Raw genomic sequence first — 26,840 nt, forward strand, 5'->3', positions numbered from 1 at the left:
TGCACCACAGGTTCCAGGTTTCCATATTGCCCCTACATTTGCAACATTTTTTTTGTTTTGTTTTGGTGACACACTTCTGCTCCACACTGCGGAGCAGACTGATTGTAAAAACGCTGGCGGAAAGATTGTTGTGATGACCCAAAAAGAAAACGTGATCGGCACACACTGGGGACGAAAGACTCAACCTCAAAGGGGCATGAATGGGGGTTAGCTTCATGTCACTAGCTTCAGCTAGCCGGGTTGCCTCTAGTTTCACACTCATGGCAGCAGGACCACAGAATGGAACAACAAGGGCAATGATGCAAAGTAACGTGTCATCACCAGATTATTATGTCCAACAATACACGGACAATAACTGTGTGTAAATATTACTTTATTCGTCGTAGATGTTTTAAAACAATGTGTACCAACACCAAGACACTTTACACCACCGTGTCGTTACTGTCATAACACTTCACTTGGAATACAGCACACGGTCACATTGAAGCTTTGCTAATAGTGAGTGATATTTTTAATTTGTTTCTGACCAGCCTACAAACTCTGTCCTCAAACGTTTGGTGGCAAAAATAATTTGAAGTTTGGAGACTGATGTAAAAAAAAAAATTGTGCTGGTGTGTTGGAATGTCAGTGCAAAATAAATATTCTAATAATTTTTTATTGATTTATCCTTTGAAGCATTAATATTGTGTACAGTTTAAATTCCATGATTTTACTGAAATTAGTACACAGTCACAGCCATGAATGTACAGTAAAGACACTACAAAACAACCACTCATGCTTAAATGAATATATGGGGCTCGTGCCGCTTCTGACAGGGCCACCACCCAAAAAGGAAAATCCGAACAATGGTGTCTACTTTCTCCCCAACAAGCTTCAGCGTTTAATTGTACCAGAGACAAATCCTGGACTGGTTGCCAGTCAGTCGCAGAGCACATATACAGACAAACAGAAAACCGTTCACTCTCAGTCGTTGACTGGGAACTGAACCAATCAACAAGTCCCCCAACAATACGATCATATTGGTCGTTTTACCATGCGCCAAAATACGACCAAGTGTTACGTATTGTAAATAACGAAAAAATAATAAAGTGAACCATAAGTGGAATTACAGGCACTTCATCCCGATCTTCTGGTCGTAAAATGTAATGACCGGGACTAATGGGTTAGTATTAAGCTTTCAGTTAGGTTGTACACGTTACGTCTTTACATGGGACACTAATGGTTGGGTTTAGTGTAAGAGGCTCAGTGAGTGTAGTATGGTTGACTTGGTCTTGACTTGACTATGGTTGACAAAACACATAGTCAACATCGAAATAATTACTGAACCTGTTAGCACATTCGGATAGACACTCGTCTTCCGATCACACAACCCGGATTCGAGTCCTAGTAACTACACTTATTGTTCACTTTACTTTGCTATTTACATGGCCGATAGGGGTGGCTAAACTACAATACATAACACTTGGTCGTAATTTGGTACATTTCAAAACGACCTATGTGGTCGTATTGGAGGACTGTCTCGAACCAATGTGCGCAGAGGACGTAATTTGCTGACTTGCACTGCCTTAAATGTGGACTACACATTTTTTGTATTTAAACGTTATAACTTAGTCAGTGTTTTTGTTGTGTCGAAACTCGCACAGTATAATGTGAATTGAAAACATTGTCATTTCTGCAAGTATTTATCAGTAAAACTGTGAAAATGGCCCCTCTGAGAGTCGTCACGTTATCGTGGTGGAGGGGTTTGTATGTCCCATTGATTCTAGGAGCTAACTTGTCTGGGGCTTTATGTTCATGGCTAACAGGTCCTAAGTAGGGGACCAGACTAAGGCTAAGACTCAGAGACCCCTTGTGACGAATAAAAAACAATAGATTCAGTTTTCCCTTGTGGTGATGATGATTCCTTGTGATGATTGATGATCCTTTCCCATGTGATGATTCCCTTGCCTGGTCGTGTTGTCCTTTGAGGCTTAGCCTCAAAAAGGGGCTAAAGGGGTCAGGTGCCCTGTGAGCTGAGCGGCGGCCAAAGGCGGGGACCATGTGGGTCCCATCCCTGGATACAGAAACTGGCTCTAGGGACGCAGAATGTCACCTCTGTAGCAGGAAAGGAGCCCACGTTGGAGTGTGAGGCAGAGAAGTTCCAACTACATATAGTCTGACTCACCTCCACACACAGCTTGGACTCTGATACCAGTCCTTTCGAGAGGGATTGGATTATCTTCCCCTCTGGAGTTCCCCATGGTGAGAGACACCGATCAGATGTGGGCAAACTTATTGCCCCCAACTGACGCTACATTGGGGTTCACTCCTGTGGACGAGAGGGTAGCCTCCCTCCACCTTCCGGTGGGGCGGCAGGTCCTGACTGTTGTTTGTGCTCATGCACCAAACAACAGTTCAGTTTATCCACCCTTTTTAGTCATTGGAAGGAGTGCTGGAGAGCATTCCCACTGGAGACTCCATCGTTCTGCAAAGGAACTTCAATGTTCAAGTGGGCAATGACAATGAGACCTCGAGGGGCATGATTGGGAGGAACAATAATCAATCAGAACCCAATCAGTGTTCTGTTCTTAGACTTCTGTGCTTGTCACGCATTGTCCATAATGAGCACCATGTTCAAACATAAGGGGCACCAGAACACCCTAGGCAAGCAGTTCGATAATCAACTTTGTAGTTGTTTCATTGAATTTGCGGCCGAGTGTCTTGGACAGTCAGGTGAAGAGAAGATGGCGTTGTCAATTGATCACCACCCAGGGGTTGGCTCTGATGGTGGGTGAAGATGCTCGTCTGGTGGGTGTGTTCCTACTACAGGGGGACCACACTCCTCAGCCCCCCTGGTGGAGTCTATCTATTCAGTAGTGCTAAAGAGGAGGGTCCATCGGGAAGTCAAATCTCAGATTCAGGGGCAGTTCAGTGTTTTGTCCTATGCGTGAATTAGCCAGGGCCCTCGAGGGTGCATGGGAGTTTGCCCAATCAGTCTACATGTGTTTTGTGGACTTGGAGAATGCGTTTGACCATGTACCTCAAGGAGTTCTGGGAGAGGTTTTTTTTCTTCTTCTTTTTTTAATTTTTTTAACCGAACACCCTGTTACAGGCCGTTCGGTCCCTGCCCGTCTGAGGTTGGTCTGCATTGTCGGATTCATTTCCAGCAAGGGTTGGTGTCCACTAAGGCTGCCCTTTGTGACTGATTTCGTTCATAACCTTTATGAACTAAATTTTAGGTGCAGTCAAGGTGTTGAGGGTGTGCTGTTTTGATGGCTTCAGTATCACGCTTTTTGTAGATGTGGTACTGTTGGCTTCATCAAGCCGCAATCTCCACCTCTCACAGCCGAGTGTGAAGTGGTCGGGTAAAAATCAGCACCTCCAAATCTGACCCAAAGGTCCTGAGTCGGAAAAGAATGAAGTGCCGCTCCAGTTTGGGGAAGTGATCTTTCCACAAGTGGAGGAGTTTAAGTATCTTCGACAGGCAGATCAGTGCAGTCTACAGTAATGCAGACTCTGTCTGTTCTGGTTTTAAGATAATGATAATTTGTTCACTTATTATTACAGTGATTCAGAGGGATTGTCCCACACAGTTTTTAGACATTTATGAATGAAATACTATTGACACCTACCACACATGACCGCAGCATGGCGATGTGTCTGCCTGTGCCTGGATCAAATCTACTATCTGCGCCACACAATAGACCTCCTTTTACGTTGTCTAGAATGTAATATACTTTTGGTCAACAAATTGCAAGGTACGCTGGGGGGCCGGCAGCTCATTGCACTGGAACGCACAGGGAGGTGTAGCGCATCTACCAAATTCACGAACGTGTCTTAAGGCCGAGCGCAGTCTACTTTCTGTTACTGAATTACCTGAAATGCTATATATAAATAGATGGATGGGGCGGACAGTCACTTTGTAGGGAAAAGTGAATATTTACTGTGTAAGTCAATTTAGCATGTGCGCCCCTAAATTTCTAAATCTTTTAGCATCCCTAAAAATTTAAAGTTAGGGGCTACTTGGTTCCTGGTAAAAGATGACCACCTGATTCGAAGATCAGGGTCATTATCAGGCTTCTGCAGCGCTTGCTGATGAGCTGATTATGAATCTGGTGTGTCAAAAGAGGGAAATATTCCAAACATGCTGGATAGGTGCCCTTGAGGTGATGGTGACTCCTGTTCTATGTAGTATGTGCACTGCAATTGACAGTCAGCCAGACCAGGGTGAACTGCCACACGACCAAAATCAACTTCGACACGGCAGGCTCCAGTGCCTGTAATGAGGATAAGTGCAATAGCATATGTATGAATGGATGTTTTTATCTATCCATTGCATTTGTAACCAGTTCAGGATGTACCCTGCCTACTGCCCAAATCCAGCTGGGATAGGCCCCAATACTTCCGTGACCCTTGAGGAAAAAGCGGTTAAGAAAATGGATGGATGGCATTCCATTTGCTTGCCAATTGTCTATATGTAAATAATCACAGGGTCGAGTGAGCCTTGGTAAATCTAAGTTATTATAGTAAATGTGACACTAAATGTCAGTGTTAGTGACTGTGACAAGTTGGACATAGATTATCACTGCTACAGTGAAGAAATTAAAAGCAGGCAAGAGGTCTCTGCCTCTGCACGTTAATAAAGTGACAAGTGAGTTCTAATACGTGGTCTACATCATGTGGCCCTGACTCACTGGGAGATTTCTCATCTTAACTGATGTGTAAAATGTAGGATACGACAGAAATAACATACAGTACAAAGAATGAACATTGTTGTTGACTGTAGCATGGATGGATTCAGGAACTCAAGATCCTTCATATTGAATTCAACAACAACTGCAACTTCACACACTCAAGCTATACAACATGACTTGCAAAACTGCCCCTCCCCCAATAAATAAATAAATAAACAAACAAACACAGTCAGTTGAAATTCTGTGCCATGATTTGTATAAAAGTAAGTGTCCATCCTTATTCTTCTTACATTTCTTTTATCAAAATGCATTTTAGTTGTAATTAGCAAAAAAGTGGGCAGTGTTCAAACCAGTGTGAAAGACTATATTTACACAAAATGGTTCAAGTGGCACCATTCTGATTGCTTTTCTCCAATGTGATTCAGTCTTATCTAATGGCAGTATAAGCTGGAAAAAAACAAAAACAAAATCACAATAGGACATACTCGAACCGAATCAGGCCTGAATTATATCAGTTGTGAACTGTATGTGACTGCAGTTTAAGCAAACAAGTCAGGGGTGGCAGGGCTCAGTGGTAGAGTGGCCGTCTCCCATCCGTGAGGTTGTGGGTTCGATCCTCACCCCTGGTGACCATGTTGAAGTGTCCTTGAGCAAGACACTGAATCCCGATTTGCTCCGAGTGGACCTGGCAACGCCCTGTGTGGCAGCGGCCGACCATTGTTGTGTGAGTGTGAGGCATTGTAAATACGCTTTGGGCACCATATGGTGTTGTTAAAAGCGCTATATAAAAAGCAGTCCATTTAGATGTGTAGTATAATGCCATTGTGTGCCTGATGTCATTGCAAATACTCAAACAGCAGGCAAAATCCGAAAATTCGGAGAGAGAAAAGCAGGGGGGTGGGGGGGTTACATGATGTTATAAAAATAATAATTCCCATTAGCATAACATGTACTGGCTCATTCACTAGTACATATCTGGAATTACTATTAAAAATTACTATTAAAAAGCTCTAACAGCATCAAATGTCGCAACTGTTATATCAGTCTCAGTAGTTTGATCTTCGTACTGTGTTTGACTTTCCGACTTGTTCACAATTACCTCCGACACTATTCGTCCACTGCATCTTGAATATGAGCAATTTAGTGGTACGAGCAACTTGTCGGCTGATTAACTTTACTCATACACATGAATTTCCTCAAAGCCAAAACATTTTCCCTACTCTTCAACAAAAACAGCTTGACTGATATAGGAATGTAAACAGAATAGGGTCTTAAAAGACCTTGGTTTGCTGCTTGCTTTCTTCCATACTTTTATCTAAACAGGTTTTACTTGATCTTTCAGAACTAGATATGGATTACCAACCTGTAGCCTTTTTTTCACCCTTTCCAAATGTTTTCTTGCATTTAATGACATTTTGTGGCCTTTAAATCTGGGCACCCTGCATTCTTTAAATGGTACTTCATTTATATAGCGCTTTTCCATCACTCTAATAATGGTCACAGCCTTTTTGCAGTGCATATTAATACATCAAAGTTGCTTAATTGTGATAGTTACCTGTGTGATTCTAAATATAAGCCTTTTGATGTTGGTATTATATTGCCACTGTACAGTAAGTACTCTGCATTCAAACAATACATTCAGAGTGGAGTCAATTCATATGCATCAGATTCCTATTCGGAGAGATTTGTCTCAAAATTAGTCACAGTTTTTATTTTTTATTTTTTATTTTAAGTGTGTGGGCATTTATCATGACTTACCATTGTTAAACATTCAATTCTGTTTGTGAATTGTTGGTGAGTTTGTGGATCAGCAGATATTTACACACACACGCACGCACACACACCCACACGCACACACGCGTTCCAAACATTGACGTGTGGAAAGGCCCTCCCCTCCCTCATCCACCTGGAGGCAGTGTTGTTTTTCTTCATTGAACAGAAACATGTCATCTCAAATTGAACATTGAAAAGTGGGAAATGGGCTTCTATTATGTGTTTATTTACCACAAGTCGGTTGAGCATCAGAATAACATATTCTGTGTCGAGGCAAACCAAACTTGAGGGAAATAAATTACGATCATATTTTGTTTCCATATTTACTTGAATGTTCGGAACTTGTGTGTCATCTCTTCAAAACTACTTGACACTTGTCTCCAAAATAAATGTGCATGCCCACTGATCGACAAACGCAGCTTCAACCATTAAAAAGCAGAATTGAATATTGATAAATTACGTCATGATAAATGCAGACATAACATTAAAACTTTCTCCCCATTGATCCATACATTGATCCATACATTTTTTGCAACACAATTTTCTGTAAAGCAAGACATCACAATATGAGTTAGCCTATCTTGCAAGACCTCAATTCGGGTAAACATCAACAGAAGACCGTCAGAAAAGAGAAAAATTACATAAATGCAGTAAGACTCCTGTATTGTTCTAATAGGCTATACTTTACTAACTTGGTTAGAAACGTCTAATGGGATAATGTCAGCAAATATATGTAGTTGTATTTATGTATCTAAGAATGTTACAATGTTCCTTTAAATCCTTTCTGGTGCAGTTATATATATATATATATATATATATATATATATATATATATTATTTTTTCTTCTTTCTTCCTTCATTAAATCCTATAAGAGTGTTTCCAACTCAAAATAAGTGTTTTCAACCAGTGTTGGGAATAACGGCATTTAAACTAACGCCGTTAGGTAACTCTAATCTAACTAATTATTGTCCCCATATTTGAAACGCCGTTATCGTTATTGTATGATTTATGATTTGACTATTTATTAGATTTAAGGCTCGAAGTAAGCTTACAAGACATTGTGCGGTGACTGGCTCTGAAAATGTAATTTGCGCACAGTTAGAGGCACTGTTGTTGTCGGACCTCGTCACAATAAAAGTGTCTTGACAGCTGAAATGTATAGTGACTTTTATTTTGGAGGTGCCGCAGGAAGCGTGTCACAACATGACGGACGTGTCGTCCTTCTTCCTTCTGGACCTTAAGGCTTAGCATATTTTAGCATTTTAGCAAAGAGTCCAAGTCCTCGCCTGGAACTGGTTTGACAACTTTGACAAGAGTGACATTAATCAAAAATAACAGTCGACAATCATGTTCCACCCTTTAAGAGCCATATTGCGACTCCACAAGCACCATAACAGCGATAAAGATACCGGTAAATCATAGCGACACGCTCGCCTAGTGTAATTAATAGCGCCAACAATTGTATTTCTCTTATTTCACGAGTTCTAAACATGTGAAAAGTGTTGAAAGAAATATGCTCACACTCATGGAGGCGATGGAGTGACATTTGTATGTGAATGATGCATGTTAAGCTTAGAGTTGGGCAGTTTTCTGACGTAAATCAATCATTAAACACGTCATGTGTAGAGTTATAATCTGAAGATATATCCCCATATTTGAAAGTGTACAAAAGTATATGTTTTTCAGAGAGATCAAGTGGAAGCTGATAATTCTGAGGAGTAAGTATAGTAGTAGTTATGGCTATGATTTTGGCCATGATAGCATTAAACACTGTATATTTTAATAGCATTGGCAATTTCTTTGATCTATTATTGATTATTTTAGCCGGCAACAATCATAAAAAATGCCCGGGAAATCCTGGAGGGACTGGCTAGGATTGTCTACAAATTAACTATAGATGACATATGTCCCACAAATCACCATCTATCCAGTATTTATTTTATTAGTATTATTATTCTGATTGCTGTAGTAACTGGCAGTGGTAGAACATGCATCACCACTCCAAATTTAATGAATTATTATTATTATTATTATTATTATTATTATTATTGAATGATGTGTCATATTATGGAGTGAGGCATTTGTGTGACATAAATACTCACAAAAATAAATGAAAACACCCTATAAAGCCTGGATGTAATTTTAATTCTTTGTATAAAAATATAATAATAATAACAATAATAATAATAATCATATATAAAAAACTAAATCCAAATTGTTTGATATAAAACTTTTTTTAAGTAGTGAAAATAGTTACTTAACCTGGTAACGAGTTACTTTTATAATGAAGTAATTAAATTACTAACTTAGTTACTTTTTTAAGCAAGTAATGAGTAACTATAACTAATTACTTTTTTAAAGTAACGTTCCCAACACTGTTCTCAACTTTATTCAACTTGAGTTGTTCACTGTCGTAACATTACAGTTGGCAACTGTATGACAACAGAATGGATTACTTATGTTTGCAGGTGTCAGAGAGGGCAGACTCACTGTAAAACTCCGAACTTGTTCATGCTGCGCTTGAAATCATCCTTGAATTTGACAAATTTCCCCATGTTTTCCTCCTGTTCTACTGAGTGGAGTAGAGGGGTGTCAACAAAGGCAGGACACAGCACATTGATACGCACGCCGTAGTCACTCTGAGAAGATGCATCCTGTAAAATAATGACAGTTACGTCCCAACCGAGAAAAAAACTCCAGTATAGGTTTAGTTTTACGTGACCAAAGGCTACTAAGGGTGTGTGTGTGTGTGTCTGTGTGGTGCATGCTCGTGCATTCTGCTTACGGCCATGGCCCTGGAGAAACCAATGACTCCATGTTTTGTGGCTGTGTAGACTGGTTGGTGAGGAGAGTGCAGGAAGGCTGCAGCAGAAAGAAGCATAAAAGACAACAGCTGTGTTAATGTTAATCATATATTTAATAACCTCTCAAGACCTCTCCTTCAGACTTCACCTTATCATGGTGTTTGCGTTTCCCTAGCTTATTGAGGGCCTTATTATGCCTTTATGCCTAGGCGAAGGACCAGACAAAGCATTGAGAACCTCATTGATAAAGAAAACTATTGGGCCATGTTTTCCCTGGCCTAGACGCGGGCCACCAAGGCCCCCTCTAGAGCTATAAACGCTGTGATACGTTAAGTTCTTTGCATATACCAATTTTATATTTAATCAAAGGAAGCAGCAAAGTCATTCATTGTCCATAATTTAGAAGTATTGCTTTACTCCACTAAAGCCCATTTAATATTATATATACTGTATCACAAATGTAACTATCAGGCACTTTAGGTGTGGCACATTAACATGGTTTTATGGTTATAAGATCGGGCTTCTACTTTTAAACTTACCACATAAAGTCAAGTTCAAATATTCAAATTTGACCTTTGGCATGTAACAACTCACCTCAGTTATTCACCTTTGAACATAACAATTGGCAAGATGTATTGATATGTGAAAACATATTACACACTTCAGTTAAACATAATGAATGGAAGATTTTTTACAGTGTACCACCAATTACTACGTTTGCTAAATTCTTCTCCTTGGGGTATCCGTAGCAGAATGTTGGTGGTGAAACATGTCAGCTTCCTGTAAGGTGCGCCATTACCTATGAAATATAGTTAGTGATTACTAGACCTACAATTATATATAAAAAAAAATGATAAAGTGATAGATTTTTTTTTGCATATTTAAATTTAATTAATACTGTTTTTTTATTTTTATTTTTATTTTTATTACATGTTAGCCTTATAGTAGGACTCGAAAGTATATTTGGATTCAAGTTAATTTTGCAAACAATTATCGGCTTACTTATCAGTTATCAACATCGGCACTTTCTAAATTATTGATTTATCTGTATCGGTTGAAAATAGCATTATCGTGCATCCTTACAATAAACTAATTAAAGTAAATTGTATTACTTTACCCCAAATCGAATTTCTGATTCAGTATGAACAGAATTTGCAGGGTACAACCTGAGTTGGTTGCCAGACAATGTAGGACACACATAGGTGAACAAACATGCACAACCACATCAGGGACAATTTAGTGTTCAATTAACATATGTAGGCACAAGGAGAACATGGAAGCTCCTCATAGGAAGGCTGGAGGCTGTATTTGAACCCTGGACTACTGAATTGTGAGGCTGTGCTTAGCACTGCTAAGCTAATTGAAATAAAACAAAAACATGTTTGCAGTCAAATAACAAACTGCCATTAGAAATAGAAAACTGTCCCTATAAAAAGTTTATTTCAATTTTTTTCAACTAACAAAAATAAAATAATATTTTATATTTTAATTAAAAAAAAGCAAGAACTGTAAAAATGCATGAACGTTTTTTTCTCTCCTTGATATTTTTTCCTGTCATGAATTCTCATGTATTAATTTAAAATGTAAAGTTTTTACACACATAGGGTAGGTAGCTAAATGAAAACCTTTTCTTTTTTTTTATCTGCAAAAAATTTGTTGAATGTGCCTCTGCTAGTTAGACAAAAACAAACAAACAAACAAACAAACAAGGATTGTAAGTTAAGACTCATGTAATTCTACAAAATATTGCACATGTTTGCAAAATACTCACAATAAACAAGATCTTTTATGGACAGTTTCCCTGTATTTACTGGCATTTTGTTATTTGATTGCAAATATGTTTTTGCTTTTAACACAACGGTAGTCGGCTTGGTAGCCCACTGTTAAGCATACCCGCCTTACAATTCAGCAGTTCAGGGTTCAAATCTAGTGTCCAGCCTTACCGCGTGGCGCTTCCATGTTCTACGGGTCCCTGCGTGAGCATTCTCCAGGTACTCCAGTTTTCTCCCACATCTCAAAAACATGCATGGTTGGGTAGTTGAACACTCAATTGTCCCTTGATGTATAAGAGTGTTCACCAATGTGTGCCCTACAATGGACTATATGCCATGGAGGAGGCGGGACTTCAGACTTCCGGGTTTTCACCAATCAATTTTGTTTCCCGTCGGGTTTGCGACGTGTGGGCCGTGTCCCGGTACTTGCTCTTGCGCCTTTGTGCCCCTCGGTTGGCGCTGATGTGTAAAACCCGGAAGTCGGAAGTCCGTGGTATCTACCCCATTGTCTGGCAACCAACGTAGGTTGAATCCCACAAATTTTGTTCATACTGAATCAGAAATTCGATTTGGGGTAAAGTTAAAAAAATGGCTTTAATTAGTTTATTCCAAAATAAAAAGTTACTTGAATGTAACTTTTTTATTTGGCTTGGGAAAAATACATGTATTTGATTTATATTAAATTGAAAATGAGGCTTTCAACCAAATCATGAATATAACGAGAACAACTAAAACATTTAGCTGAAACAAATTACAGCTTTTTTTAAATTGTTATTTTAGTCCAATGAAACACTTTTTTCAGTGCTAAATGCTCCTTCTTTGATTAATCTCCTGTGACAAATGCAAAAAAACAAATTATATTGTTGTTTTTCATTATTTTATTTATATGATAAAGATCTTATTTATTGATTTGGTCACAGTTACATTGTTGGACAATGGCTAAATTTGCATGCAAGTATTTTTTCGTTACACTTTTTTACTTTTACTGGAGTCTTATTACAGCAGTTTCCCCCCCACCATGTTAATACTTGGGCGGGCCAGCCAAGTAAACTGGCCACCACCCAAGTAGATTTAAAGAACATTTAATAAAAAAAATATAAAAACAAAACAAAAAATAGCCTGTTTAGGTTGCATCGTGGAATCATTTGAATGGCCGGAAGGAGTTGACTTAGGAAAATTAGCCAAATGAGGTCATGAGGGAAAAGTAGGCCAATTCCACTTGTCAAAGACTGTCAAGTCAACCCCATATAGTTATTTTCTCTTTTTGTTTAGTCCACTTCTGTTTCATTCTAGTCAGGTCAAAGTTCTGTTGGTAAAAAGACTCAAAATGTATAATGAGGCTTTGTGTGTCATTTTATAACAACAGCAACAAGCAAGATGTTTATCTGTCTAGTAAGATGTGCATGTCTGCACATTGAGTGTGTCAATGTTTGAGTATGAATTCAACCTGTAGAACATTTTATTTGCTCTCAAAGGCACAAATAGGTGGCAGTGTAGGTGGCTATTTGTCTACATGTTACAGTATCCCCATTCCAATGTGTAATTATTACCTGCCATCGAAGACACATTGATTATTGTGCCTCCTTCCTTGCCATGCTCTTTGCTCATATGTTCCAGAGCCAGGTATGTCCCATTTATAACAGAAGTCTGGAAAGAAAAGCAAAACCTCATCATGGTGACATTTTTCACAAGAGGGAAGTGCAACTCACAAACAGGAAGTCTAATCCTAAATTGGAAAACTTGTTTAAAGTAGCATTTCTTTCAAACAAGCCAACAAATTAAAGAGCAACTTTTCTATAGAGATTCTTCCTTCTCAGCACATACCAAGAAAACCAGATACCTCAGTTCCTGAGGAGAACACGCACTGGTTTGTTGATGAGGAATTTCCTCCTCTTAATAAGCTCAACATGCAAAGATGGTAAAGATAAACATGTTTGCTCGGAGGGCTCAGCGAGAGAAAATACATTTACCGTACAGTCATGCAGTAGTTTGCCAGAGCAACTCTCTCGATGTACTGTATTTGTGTGTGAATTCTCACACATTGCATCTACCACCATCTTGAGCATTTAAAACAACGGCAGTTGTTTGAAAAGTGTGAAATAATTTGCGTTGTTCCTCTTCAAGGCCTCTGGTTCTTGCATTTTGTCATCTTCGTGTCAGAGTCGGCTGCCGTTTCGCACCACACCTTCACTTTTAAGACTTTGACTTTCCTTGACCTCTGCTGTCCTTGCTCTCTGATCAGAATAGCACCTCTGGGTTTGCATTACTATGATCTACCTGCTTTTGGACAGAAAACAACATCAACAAAATGTGAAGTTACATTACAAACGGATGCATGCTTGAGAATGAGAGACCCAAGGCATATTTGTAGAACAAAAAAATTATTACATTAGGCTGCCCCCTCAAAATAAATAAATAACAGTCCTGCTCCCTATGCTGAAAGACAAACTAAGAGTTGACAGCATTACGTCTACGGAGAAAGAATTGGCAGGAACAGGAAGTCAGTCAAACCCCACAAAGGAAATACTGTAACTCCAAACAGTAATATAAGAATCATGAGGCAATCTTATTTCTACACATTCATTTAACAATTCATTACAATCATATTTTAAAGGTCACAATCCTCTGGTGCTCCAAATACTACACACACACGCAAAAACACAAAAAAAACGCTGTGTTGTTGTCTGAACCTATTTGCTGGGTAGCATTAGGGTTTGAGCATTTGGGTTACTTTACGACAGTGTCACGTTTCGGTTTTGTATGGGTTAGGGTTTTGTTTATTTTTGTGTGTTTGTTGTGTCTTTCTGTGATTGGTGTTTGTCTTGTGTTTCCGAGTGTTTCCCCTGTCTCGTTATGTCTGATTACGTTCACCTGTGTGCCTGTTCCCTTCCCAGTGTGTTTGACCAATCGGTGCCCTCTCCCTATTTTGTTCCCCAGGTGTGTCTCCTTAGTGTTGTTGTATTTAGTCTGTTGTGTTTGTCCAGTCGGTGGGATCATTGTCTACGTCAGGTGTCGAAGTCCTGTGTGGTTGTCGAAGTCCTGTGTGGTTGTCGAAGTCCTGTGTGGTTGTCGAAGTCCTGTGTGGTTGTCAAAGTTCTGTGTGGTTGTCAAAGTTCTGTGTAGTTGTTGAAGTTCTGTGTGGGAGTCTGTCTGTCTGTCACAGTTAAATCGTCTTTGTTTCAGTCTAGTCGTCCTCTTCACAGTCTAGTCGTCCTCGTCACAGTTAAGCTCTCCATGTTCCTGCTAAGTTCTCCACATTCCTGCGAAGTTCTCCACCTCCAGCCAAGCTTCTCAAGTTAGCCCCGGTCAAGCCAGTCCTGTCACGGCGACCAGCCTCCTCTCGCCTAGTCCCGTCACGGCGACCGGCCTCCTCTCGCCTAGTCCCGTCACGGCGACCGGCCTCCTCTCGCCTAGTCCCGTCACGGCGACCGGCCTCCTCTCGCCTAGTCCCGTCACGGCGACCGGCCTCCTCTCGCCCGGTCCCGTCATGGCGACCGGCCTCCTCTCGCCCGGTCCCGTCACGGCCTCCTCTCGCCCGGTCCCGTCACGGCGACCGGCCTCCTCTCGCCCGGTCCCGTCACGGCGAACGGCCTCCTCTCGCCCGGTCCCGTCACGGCGAACGGCCTCCTCTCGCCCGGTCCCGTCACGGCGAACGGCCTCCTCTCGCCCGGTCCCGTCACGGCGAACGGCCTCCTCTCGCCCGGTCCCGTCACGGCGAACGGCCTCCTCTCGCCCGGTCCCGTCACGGCGAACGGCCTCCTCTCGCCCGGTCCCGTCACGGCGACCGGCCTCCTCTCGCCCGGTCCCGTCACGGCGACCGGCCTCCTCGCGCCCGGTCCCATCACGTCTTCACCAGTCATCGTCCTCTCGCCCGGTCCCGTCACATCTTCACCAGTCATCGTCCTCTCGCCCGGTCCAGTCACGTCTTCACCAGTCATCGTCCTCTCGCCCGGTCCAGTCACGTCTTCACCAGTCATCGTCCTCTTGCCCTGTCCAGTCACGTCTTCACCAGTCATCGTCCTCTCGCCCAGCCCAGTCATGTCTTCACCAGTCATCGTCCTCTTGTTTCTCCTTTTGTTCACAATTTCTGTCTCTCCTACGCGGACCTTCCCATGGCAGAATGACCCCACCTACCAAAGACTTAGCTGGAGGCATATGGACCATCCCGGCTCCACGGCAGACTCAAGTCCCCGTCCCGGCTCCACGGCAGCCTCAGACTTGAGCCTTTTCGCCTGTGCCACTGCCGCCCCGGGCATCCTCTCCTCTGCTGCAGCCCCTGGCCTCTTAGCCTCTGCCGCAGCCCCTGGCCTCTTCGTCTCTGCCGCAGCCCCTGGCCTCTTCGTCTCTGCCGCAGCCTCAGGTCTCTTCGTCTAAAAGCCAGGATTCTAGCCCAGGCAGCGCGAGCACTGCGGCCGCCCTCAGATCCTCCTCAGGCGGCGCGAGCACTGCGGCGACCCTCAGACCCAGCGCCAGGCGGCGCAAGTACCGCACTCAAAGGCGGCTCCAGCCCTTGGCGCTGCATTCCACGTGGCCACCCCCTGATTCGGCTCTGTTGGTGCTTTGTCAGGCTGTCTTCAGCCCGTTAATGACTTCCAACACTGGCTCTAGCCGTCCCCGCCCTACCCGTTTTGGCTAGTTTTTGTTTAGGGACGTCCCTTGGTGGGGGGATACTGTCACGTTTCGGTTTTGTATGGGTTAGGGTTTTGTTTATTTTGGTGTATTTGTCTTGTGTTTCCCCGGTCTCGTTATGTCTGATTACGTCCACGTGTGTGCCTGTTCCCTTCCCAGTGTGTTTGATCAATCGGTGCCCTCTTCGTATTGTGTTCCCCAGGTGTGTCTCATTAGTGTTGGTGTATTTAGTCTGTTGTTTGTCCAGTCGGTGGGATCATTGTCTACGTCAGGTGTCGAAGTCCTGTGTGGGAGTCTGTGTTTCCCGTCGCGTCAAGCAAAGCCTCGTCAGTCTAGTTGTCCTCGTCACAAGTTCGCCACGTTCCTGCTAAGTTGTCTACATTCCCGCTGAGTTCTCCACATCCAGCCAAGCTTCCCAAGTTCTGTCAAGCCAGTCCCGTCACGGCGACCAGCCTCCTCTCGCCCAGTCCCGTCACGGCGACCAGCCTCCTCTCGCCCAGTCCCCTCACGGCGACCCGTCCCCACTTGTTCCAATAAAGTTTCTCCTTTTGTTCACAATTCCTGTCTCCCTGATGTGTCTCCCCGCCTTTGAGTCCACTCTCTCCTATGTGCACTTTCTCATGACAGACGGCATATTAGGGTCATCTAGCGAGAAAAAGAGATGAGCTTTAAAGTCGTCATGATGACTTAACAATGACAGTTGAGGGAATCCTGAAGAAGGACCGCCGTGGCAGTATTGACGTCGCCCGGTCTCGTTGCACTCATTTGTGACGATGACTTAATTTTTTACCCAAGGTTGGGTTGGTTAACCCAGACTGGGTTGAAGATTGGATTTGGGCAGGCTGAAGATCTGAAGGTGGTCACCAATTTGCTGAAGTTGAAGTTGCTCTCTGTTACAATTTGCCCAAAAATATCTTTACAGTAGCCTTTTTATTTGACCAATTAATGACAGAAACATCTTCCAATGAGCAGATTAACACATTAGCTGTTCACAGTGGGTACTTCTGCAAGCCTCTGGCCAATAGTTTTCAGACTGGAATCGGGTTAGAATTTCTCGCCCTCTGTCTGCGGATGTGACGTCATGGGTGCTTTGTGTATATGAAGAAGGGTGGTTGCAGTTAAATTTTTCATCAACAGGTGGCAGTAGTGATTCAAAATGAAATTTTCTGCATTCAGTAGCTTTAATGTAACATTCCTAAAAATGTTGGTGGCAGCTACAGTAGTTGGCTCAGAGGGTAACACGGTATACTTTGGATACTGAGATCAGGGAACATTCACTTATTAACACAATAAGGATTGTGTAGCGTACCTCAGAAAGAAGGAAATTGCTCATTGATACTACAGATACAACATCAGGGCCTTACATTTTCACACCAGGGACTAAGGAGGATTTTAGAACCAGTAACTTTCCATTTAACAGCCATTGATGTACTTAGACAAGCTACCACCAACAGGTGAAAGCAATAAGTCAGAGACTCATGTCCATTCTATGAAGGCCAGTGCGAACCAAAAAAAGCATTGTCTCAACTAAGCCGAGTTTGGGTTTGATCATGACCCGACCTAAGCAAAAAATTATGGATGGATGGATGGATGGATGGATGGATGGATGGATGGCAGTAGACATGCAAGTCTGGAAACTATCAGACTTGCCTGTCCCAGCCACAACATCCAGCTTTTTTTGGGGGGGGATCCCAAGGCTTTTCTAGGCCAACCGGCAGACCTCATCTGGTTCCTCTCAATGTGGCTCTACTCTTAGCCGCTTCTGGATGATCAAGCTTCTCCCCCGATTTCTAAGGGAGAGCCCGGACACACCCTATGAAGGAAACTCCTTTCAGCCGCTTGTATTGGGTACCTTGTTCTTTGGGTCACAAACCCACAGCTTGCGACAATAATTGAGGGTAGCAATGTAGATCGACCCGTAAATCGAGAGCTTTACCTTTCAGCTCAGCTCTTCCTTCACCATGACATACAGACACAGAGTCTGCATCAATGCAGATGCTGCGCCAATTTCCTGCCAATCTCTTCTCTCTCCATCCTCCCCTCACTCGTGAACAAAACCTCAATATATTTGCACTCCTCCACCTGGGACAGGATCTCATCCCGGTCCCGGAGAGGGCACACCATCCTTTTCTGACTGAGGACCATGTTCTCAGATTTGGAGGTGCTGATTCTCATCCCAACTGCTTCACACTCAGCTGTGAACGGCTCCAATGAGAGTTGAAGGTCGCGGCTTGATGAAGCCAACAGAACTACATAATCTGCAAAAAGCAGAGTTGTAATAATAAGGCCACCAAACTGGAGACATTCAACACTTTGGCTGGGCCTAGAAATGTTGTCAATGGAAGTTATGAACAAAGTCCATGACTAAGAACAACCCTCACTGGAAATGAATCCGCCTTACTGCCGGAAATGTACGACAGCAGTCGTACAGGGAGTGAACCGTATTAGGGTGTCCCAGGCCACCCTAGCACTTGATCCCTCAGTGGACACAGTCAAATGCCTTCTACAAATCCACAAGGCGCATATGGACTGATTGCGTGAACTGTCGAGGAACCGGCTGTGAGTGTAGCGCTGGTCCATTGTTCTAGATCCACTTTGTTCTGTGGCCAGGACATAAACCACACTGCTCCTCTTGGATCTGAGAATCGACTTCCCAATGGACCCCTCTCTCATAGAGAGTCTGAGGATTGTGATCTTTGTCGAAAGTTATACTTTACAAATACTGTAAATGAATGGTACGAAAATACTTTTTAGCATCCTTGTCTTGATGTAATCCCAGTTTCCTAAAGTGTGGTGTGAGACATACTGCAGTTCGTTGGTTGGTTCAGAGTGAATCAACACAGATGGAATTGGAAGAATACAAAAATACTCTTCTTATCGAGGGTTCTATGGAGTACATTGAAACTAGTAGAATTACGAAGCAAATATAAACTCCACACCTACTGTGCATCCGCAAAGTATTCACAGTGTTTCACTTTTACCACGTTATGTTACAGTAACATTCCAAAATAGAATCAATTCATTTCCCCCCCTCAAAATTCTACTCATATCATCATTGAGATGGTCATTAATTGGAGTACACTCTAAAAACTTAAATGTTGACTAAACTTGAAAAACTGAGGTACAATTTGCATGCATCTTTTTAAGTTATTTCAACTCAGCCGCCATTGTGTAAAACAATTAGTACAAACAATTTAATTTGTTTTGCACGTGAGAATCTTAATGAAGTTGAATCAGTCTAATTTTCATTGTGTGTTACTACTCCATTTTATTATGCACTGTAAAAAATTGTACTATACCAACTTAATAAATTGAGGTAACAATTTGTATTTTTTAAAGTTATTCCAACTTAGCCATTGTGTAAATGCAATTCATTATGGTTCTGTTTAATAAATATATCATATTGGTCATTTGACCATGCACCAAAACGTCTGGTCGGAAAACGAACGTCTATCTTATTGAGCTAACAGGCCAGTTAATATCTGAGTGTTTTTTTAAGTGTTAACTGCCTCAACCAGGCATCCAGTCAAAACGATTGTCTGAAGAGCTCCGAGACAAGATTGTCTCGAGGCACAAATCTGAGGAAGGGTACAGAAAAAATTCTGCTGCTTTGAAGGCTACAACGAGCACAGTGGCCTCCATCATCCGTAAATGGAAGAAGGTCCGACCCACTATGACTCTTCCTAGAGCTGGCTACCCATCTAAACTGAGCAAACGTGGGGGGAAAAAAGGCCCCAGTCAGGAAGTTGACTGATGGTCACATTATCAGAGCTCCAGCAGGCTTCTGTGATGAGAACTCCCAGAAAGACAGCCACCTCTGCAGGACTCCACCAATCAGGTCTGTATGGCAGAGTGGCCAGACGGAAGCCACTAATTCAAAAAAGGCACATGGCAAACCGCATGGCATTTGCCAAAGGGCACTTGAAGCACTCTCAGACCATCCAGACATCCATCGAGAAAGAATATTCTCTGGTCAGATGAGACAAAAATGTAACTTTTTGGCGTGAAAGCCAGGCATCACGTTTGGCGTAAACTAGGAACTGCTTATCACCTGACCAATAACATCCCTACAGTCAACATGGCGGTGGCAGCATCATGAAGTGGAGATGTTTTTCTGCGGTTGGAACTGGGACACTAGCCAGGATTGAGAGAAAGATGATAAATGTAGCGATGTACAGAGACATCCTGGATGAAAACCTACTCCAGAGTGCTCAGGACCTCAGTTGGGGCTAAAGTTTTCCTTCCAACAGGACCTTAAACCTTAAACACACAGCCAAGACAATGAGTGAGTGTCTTCAGGAACACTATGTGAATGCTCTTGAGTGGCCCAGCCAGAGCCCAAACTTGAATCTGATCAAACACCTCTGGAGAGATCTGAAAATGCCACTGATACAGAGACTGTCCAACGATAGGTGTGCTAAGCTTTTGGCAAAATGTTCAAAAAGTCACATCAACAAAGTACTGAGCAAAGGCTGTGAATATCTATGTACAGGTGATGTCTCAGTTTTTTTATTTTTCATACATTTGAACGCCGCCCCCGCCCCCCCACTCGCACGCACGCACGCACGCACGCACGCACGCACACACACACACACACACGCACACGCACACGCACACACACACACGAAATAAATCTAAATCACATTGTCATCATGGGGTGTCAGTGTTTCCCACAGATTTGATATCAAATACTTGGGTGGGTGGACACGGGTGGGTCCCAGTCCTGCTACTTGCATCTCCTCTAACCTTTTTTTTTTTTTTTTCTTTCTCTAAGAGCTCAGTATTGTTCATTCGGAAATGTCATCATCATTGCTCTTTTTTTTTTATTTTTTTTTTAATATATATATATATATATATATATATATATTTTTTTTTTTTTGTGTGTGTGTGTGGGTGAGTATGTGTATGTGCGTGCGTGCGTGCGTGTATTTGTTAGCTCACCAGAAAACCTATTAGAAAAAATCTCATACCGTTCACCTAAACCGAACACCAGGAGACCCGAGGGGACCAAAGAAAACCAAGGAAGGTGAAATCCAGCACCGACCAGACACCCCCCACCAGAACTCCTCCCCAGCCCAAGAAACATCCAGACCCCAACAAATCCAAAAAACATAAAATCAGGGAGGCCTCAAGAGACCAAAGGAGAGACCGAGAAAAGGAAGGAAGGACAGACGAAGCCGCGTGAGATCCGCAGACACCAGCCTCCACCGATTCAATAACCTGAGGAGGAAACAGATTGTGTCTGAGTTTCGGTAGATGCTGGTGTGGTGGATCTGGCATGCATGAAAATCTCCACCAAAGAGGGGAGCCGTCGACCCCCGCCGGAACAGAGCAAGCGCAACACCTCAGGGCCCCCCAGGCCGCGGCAGCGCCAAAGGACGACCCCCGGGCCCCGCCAGGGCCACCGGCCGGAGAGCAAACCCAGGAGCAGGAGCGCCCCCCGCCCCAACACGGCCCGCGCCCCCGGCCCAACGCAGCAGGACGGGGCACTGCAGGCCCACCAGGCACCCCACCGGCCCCCCCCACGACCCCCCGCCCCCCATCCACCCCCGCCACCCACCCCAACCCAGCCCCAGCCGCCCCCACGTCCCCAATCCCCCAGACACCCCCCACCCCCAGCACCCCCCCACCCCGGGACACGGACAGGGGACCGCAGCACTGCTCTATACTGCGGCCCCCAACCGATGGCACCCCCACAAGCCCCCCCCCCCCCACACAAGTTGTGTGGTGTATTAAAATTGGAGGGGAGTTGTAGGGTGAAGACGGTGTTTCCACCCTACCCCACCCCCCAAAGTGTGTTATGTGCCCTATATGTCTATAAAAGTGTATTGTGCATCTCCTCTAACCTAATGATCCACAAGTGAGTAACGACAAACTAATGTTACATGCGGTCTATCTAGTCGCGACATGTTTTTTGGAGGGATATATTTTTATTAATTTTTTTTAAAATCTACTACGGTGGTGGCCAGTTTACTTGGGTGGCTCGCTCAAGTATTAACATGGGGTGGGAAACACTGGGTGTTGTATGTAGAATTCAAAGAGATACATAAATACATTTATTCAATTTTGGGATGTCTGACTTGACTGATGTCTGACTGTAACATAAAATGTGGAAAAAGTGAAAGATTGTGATTACTTTCCGGATTATTATCTCACCAGGTTCACTTGTATGGTCTTCTCCCAGTTCTTTTCATTGTTGATTCCAGCATTGTTGATGACAATGTCTAGACGACCAAACTGGTCTACTGTGCTCTGGAAGGCATCTAAACGACAGATATCATGGCAATAGTGAAGGATTTCAAGTATTTGTTTCACGAGGAACAAAATTTAACATCCATTTTTATGACAACAATCCTTTAATGTACAGAGTTTCTAAAACAAGCTCAAGAGCAAAATAAATAGTAAAAAAAAGATAAATAGTACTTCCATGATTCTATTCCAACAAACAAAAAATAACCAAGATAATATATCCACAGTCAATTCTGAAGAGTAAATTTGACTTTATCCAGAGTGGGACCAAATTAACTCAGTTTTAGAGTAATATTTACACTTGGAAAAGAGTAAAATAAAGAATTGGAAAAAATAAAAGCGACTCAAAGTAGGAACGAGCTCACGACCTTCAGCTTGGGAGACAGCCAATCTACTGCCTGAGCCACACAGCTCCTGAGTTATCGCTCATGTCAGCTGCAGCTGATTCCATGATTGCATGGACTCTTCTCCAAGAGACCAAAAAAACTATGTCTTTGGTCTCTTGGAGAAAAGCAAACAGTAGGAGGGGCATAGCTCAGGTGGTAGTGTGGCAGTCTCCGAAGTTGAAGGTCGTTTGTTCGTATCTCAAACCTTAAGTATGTTTTTTCATATATTTTTTATTTTACTCTCTTCCTAGCGTAAATCTTAGTTCACTCTAAAACTGAGTTTATTTGGTCCCAATCTAAATAGTCAAATCTACTCTAAATAGAGGTACATGTACATTACAGAATTTACTGTGTATTGTAACAACTTGATGGTCAGGAGATTCATTTTCTCTTCAGCTGTCTAAACAAAACTTGCCACGTTGGGCTTGAGTCTAGATCTCATAGGTTCAGCCACATTACTCCAATTCTGTCATCCTTGTACTGTCTTCATAGAAGGATTCGGTGCAACATTTTAAAGGTGAAGTCAACCCCCCCCACCCAAATATTTTTTTGGGACAATATGTTCTATGCAGCCCCATTAGTCTAAATATGGTATTCTGGCTAATATTGTGTTAGTGGAATATGAGTTATGAAGCAAAACCCAGCCGTTATTCTCCATCTCAGGGGGCGGCCATTTAGCCATTTACTGTCGACTGAAGATGACATCAATGTTGCTCAGGGCTCAGGCAAAGACCAATCAGGCAATGACCAATCACAGCTCACCTGCTTTCTGAAGCTGAGCTGTGATTGGTTGATAAGAGAAGATGTATGTATGTGTATATATATATATATATATATATATATATATATATATATATATATATATATATATATACTGTACATACATACTGTACATACATACAAGACTGGCAAGACTGAAAACGTGTTAACTCCAGGACTAGCAGACATGTTGCTATCCATAAATGTCATGGAGGTCATAGAAAATACTAGATGCAGTCGTTTTTGTCGTGGGATGCATACATTTTTGGCATTAGTTAATTTGATTAAAATAAGGATTTTGTAATCTATGCATTCTATTATCAACCTTACTTTAATGTTGAAAGTTAAGTGCATATTCTACTGAAAACATGTCCAAATTTTGGAAATTGTTTTTATGTTCATTGAAATATTGAATAAAATCTTTACATTTTTTGAAGGGGGTCTACTAATTTACGCTGAGCACATATATGTCAGTGAGTGTCATATAACTCACGTACTGTTGGACTTCACCAAACTGTTCAGCATTTGGTTGTAAATGTTTTATTATCTAACTTAACATTGGATGTTGAACTTACCATTGAGAACAATGAGCAAGCTATTTATAAAGTCAGAGGTCGACAACAGTGTAAGACGGTAAATCTCTCCCGCCATGAGCCACCAGCTTGTTGTTTATCTCCACAGACAGATCAGGTTTCATCAACTACTGACAAACTCCAGGTGGTAAAACCTGCATGTGTCAATAGCAGCTGCATTCCACACTTGGTCACCACACAATTAGAAACACACACACCTGACTTGAGAAAAGTTATCTCTTCAGCACTCAGGTAGACACGTACTAATCGACAGCGGTGACACTATCACACATTTTGAAGTAACAAACAGCATTCCACAGTTGTGAGCCTGCAGGGTTTTACAGTCTGTCACACATCGAAACCTCTTTCCTTTTGCTTGTCATCTCACTCACCCAGAGCCTCATTTCCCCGTATCCCGTGCACAACGTGCCGTACTGTGGAACCAACAGCAGAAATGCAGCGAAACAAGCAGTCATGTGACTATGTACAAGACCAGACAAGCTTCATTTGAACTGAACTCTGATTGCTGCTTGTCATTGGGATCCAAAAGTGACCAGATTGTCACAGCTTGTCTGTGGCGGCTTTTCCCACACTCTCAATGTAACAGTCAACATGCGCAAGCAAGGAACTGCTCCTGGAAAATGTTTGCAAAGTCTACCTGAACATAGACTACAAGTTTTAGGCTATTTTTTTAAAGTCACTTACTAGTTAAACCTGACCAACTAAAACGTTTTATGAATTTGTATTGTGCTAAAACCAAAAGAACAAATGTGAGAGTTTCCTATTTTGCAGTACCAGCAAGTGTATTAAACGTTTCCTATTACAGTATGTCACTCCTCACATGCTGAGTGACAGTTACCTCTCAGTGAGTCTCCAATGGAAACATCACACTGAATAAATGTGTTGCTGTCATCTCCAAATTCTGCGTCCAGCTGTTTCTTGCACTCTTCACCGCGGGTTTTGTTCAGGTCAACCACAGCCACCTAAAGGACACAAAACCTTTCAGTAAAACTTCAAAAGGATTGTGCTGATGTTTTCTTCATTGTAAAATTTAGGAATAGACCGATAATCGGCCCGGCCGATATTCAGCATTTTATGAATATCGGCATCGGCTTTTTTTGTTTCGTTTTGACGGACGATAAATTAAAATAAAACTGTTATTTTTGCTCCGAAGGGTGCTTTAGTGGCTGTTGACTCCCTGCAGCATCAGCCCGCCCACAGCATCATCTCATTGGTTGCTCGTGCAGTGCTAACAGCCGATAAGCAGCAAAAGCTCAGTTCTTCTCTTAATGCTCACATGCAGAAGAGAAAATCAAATGCAGAAGACGGGCCCACCGAGCCAGTGTGAAGTTAAAGATGTAAGTTATACTTACTACCTTGAGTGTTAAATAAGCTATATAAATAAAGCTGCCCCCGCGAGTTGAAAATGCGTTGGGATTTAGTGTGCGGGCTAACGGTTAGCCCGCGACCTAACCGCTGGCTCGTAAATTAGCGGCCGTTTGGGAATTGTGCAGGCTATGGTTAGCCCACGAATTAGCAGCTATTTGAGAATTAAACAGGGAGTGAGTGCATGTGCTCTTTTCATTTAGGTAACTTTTTAAGATATACTGCTGAGCCTGGGGGCACTATACATTTTTTTTTGTCAGAATTTTAAAACAAAGTTGTCTATTTTCTAAGCTCTAAAACCCCTTTAACATGTTGCAAATCACAAAAGCTGTTTAATAAACATGTGCTTAAAGGCATTTTAGCAGTAAAGTGCTGGAATTTTTTATCATTTAACATTTTTACACCAACTTTTTCTTTTTTTTCTGCAAATGAATATCGGCTTCAAATATCGGTCATCGGCCTCCTTGACTACTGATAATTGTATCGGCCCTGAAAAAAACACATCGGTCTATCACTAGTAAAATTAAATCACAGAGGACTCCCAATCATTCACAGATAATATTGTCAGTGTTTCATGCAACAGATTCCCCAAACGTTTAATCACAACAGTCAACAACTTCTAATGATATTTCGTTGACAGTGATGCAGGTTAGCACGTAGGTGAAGCCAAACCAGTCGGTCAAAACAGGCTGTGCAGAAAAGTTAACAGTCATGTCAGTTGTGCAAGAAGAGTCTGTTAATGAAAACATGTCTAATTAATGGCGATGATGTGAGCAATAGCGTGAGCAGCTGTCAAAGTGGTGAAAAGAAGCAGTAAGAGTGATCAGGACTGACCTTCGCCGAGCTCTGTAGGAGGGACTGGACTACAGCTCTCCCAATGCCTTGAGCTCCCCCGGTCACCAGAGCCACCCTCCCATTTAAAGACATGATCCTATACACTTTGGCTTCTCTCGGTCAAACTGTCGCTCACTTTCAATCGCTTTTGTTTTTCTCTCCACCCACCTGAGGATTTACACACCTATCTGACGCCTTCTCTCTCTTTAAACACACTCGGGGGCTTGCTCACTATTCTGTCTGTTTCTACTCTTTTGCTTGGGTTGTGCTTTCCCTCCCCCCTCTTCATTGGCTTCCTCTCTCCTTCTGCATGTGTGTGTGTGTGAGTGAGAGAGAGAGAGCACGTCATATAGTCAAGTCTAAGTAAACTGTTGGATAATAATTACCCAGATGTATCCAAACAGTTGTACCTGCCCTCTTACCTCCTCCTATTTCCTAGGCCCCACCCCTTTCTCAGCACTCTTTCATGCTTCTCACTTCATTGTCTACAATTGAGCAAACCATTTGGATCTATTATCAGCTGTCTGTATTTCCCATAGTTGCATGACTTCTTGCAGATTCCAGAATGCCCAATAAAGTATCCCTTGTTTGAGTGTGGTTTCGAGTGAGATGGGTGAGAAAGCGCATTGTTCGTTGACGGTGTTGAACTCACACAGGTTAATAGACAAAGGAGGAGCATGTGCAGGGTTTCACTGTAGTGTTTGGTAAACGTCCCTGGAGAAGTGGGTATACTCTAAAATTTAACTTTTTATTTTTTTAAGTAGTCCAGTAAAACGGCCCGTTTTAGAAACGGTGACATGTAGGAAAAATCCATAATTTTTACATCCTCACAATAATAAATCTATCATGACTTGATTAGAAGCAGTTTGTAGTTATTACTGGTAATACAAGCAGCCTGAATCAATGTATTTATCATGAGACACATATATAAATAATATGTTATAAAACAATATTTAGTGAACAATGAACAAAAATAGTGAAAAAAACTGTCTGGTTAGACCT

General features: G+C 42.4%; 1 protein-coding gene and 1 pseudogene across 1 annotated transcript; one reads left to right on the forward strand and one right to left on the reverse strand.

The window, feature by feature from the left end:
- Nucleotides 1–362: 362 nt before the first annotated feature.
- Nucleotides 363–26,157, reverse strand: LOC147170291 (15-hydroxyprostaglandin dehydrogenase [NAD(+)]-like). Its single transcript, XM_086082451.1, has 7 exons — nt 25,839–26,157; nt 24,478–24,601; nt 21,809–21,915; nt 12,574–12,670; nt 9,233–9,309; nt 8,938–9,101; nt 363–5,369 (listed from the first exon to the last, which is right to left on the reverse strand). The coding sequence occupies exons 1-7, from the start codon at nt 25,929–25,931 to the stop codon at nt 5,291–5,293; spliced, it is 741 nt and encodes a 246-aa protein (XP_085938577.1). The 5' UTR covers nt 25,932–26,157; the 3' UTR covers nt 363–5,290.
- Nucleotides 15,144–19,811, forward strand: LOC147170292 (uncharacterized; annotated as a pseudogene).
- Nucleotides 26,158–26,840: the final 683 nt, after the last annotated feature.

The sequence above is a fragment of the Leptonotus elevatus genome, chromosome 8 (genome assembly GCF_054856555.1).
Source record: "Leptonotus elevatus isolate MCC_2025b chromosome 8, RoL_Lele_1.0, whole genome shotgun sequence".
Classification (NCBI taxonomy): domain Eukaryota; kingdom Metazoa; phylum Chordata; class Actinopteri; order Syngnathiformes; family Syngnathidae; genus Leptonotus; species Leptonotus elevatus.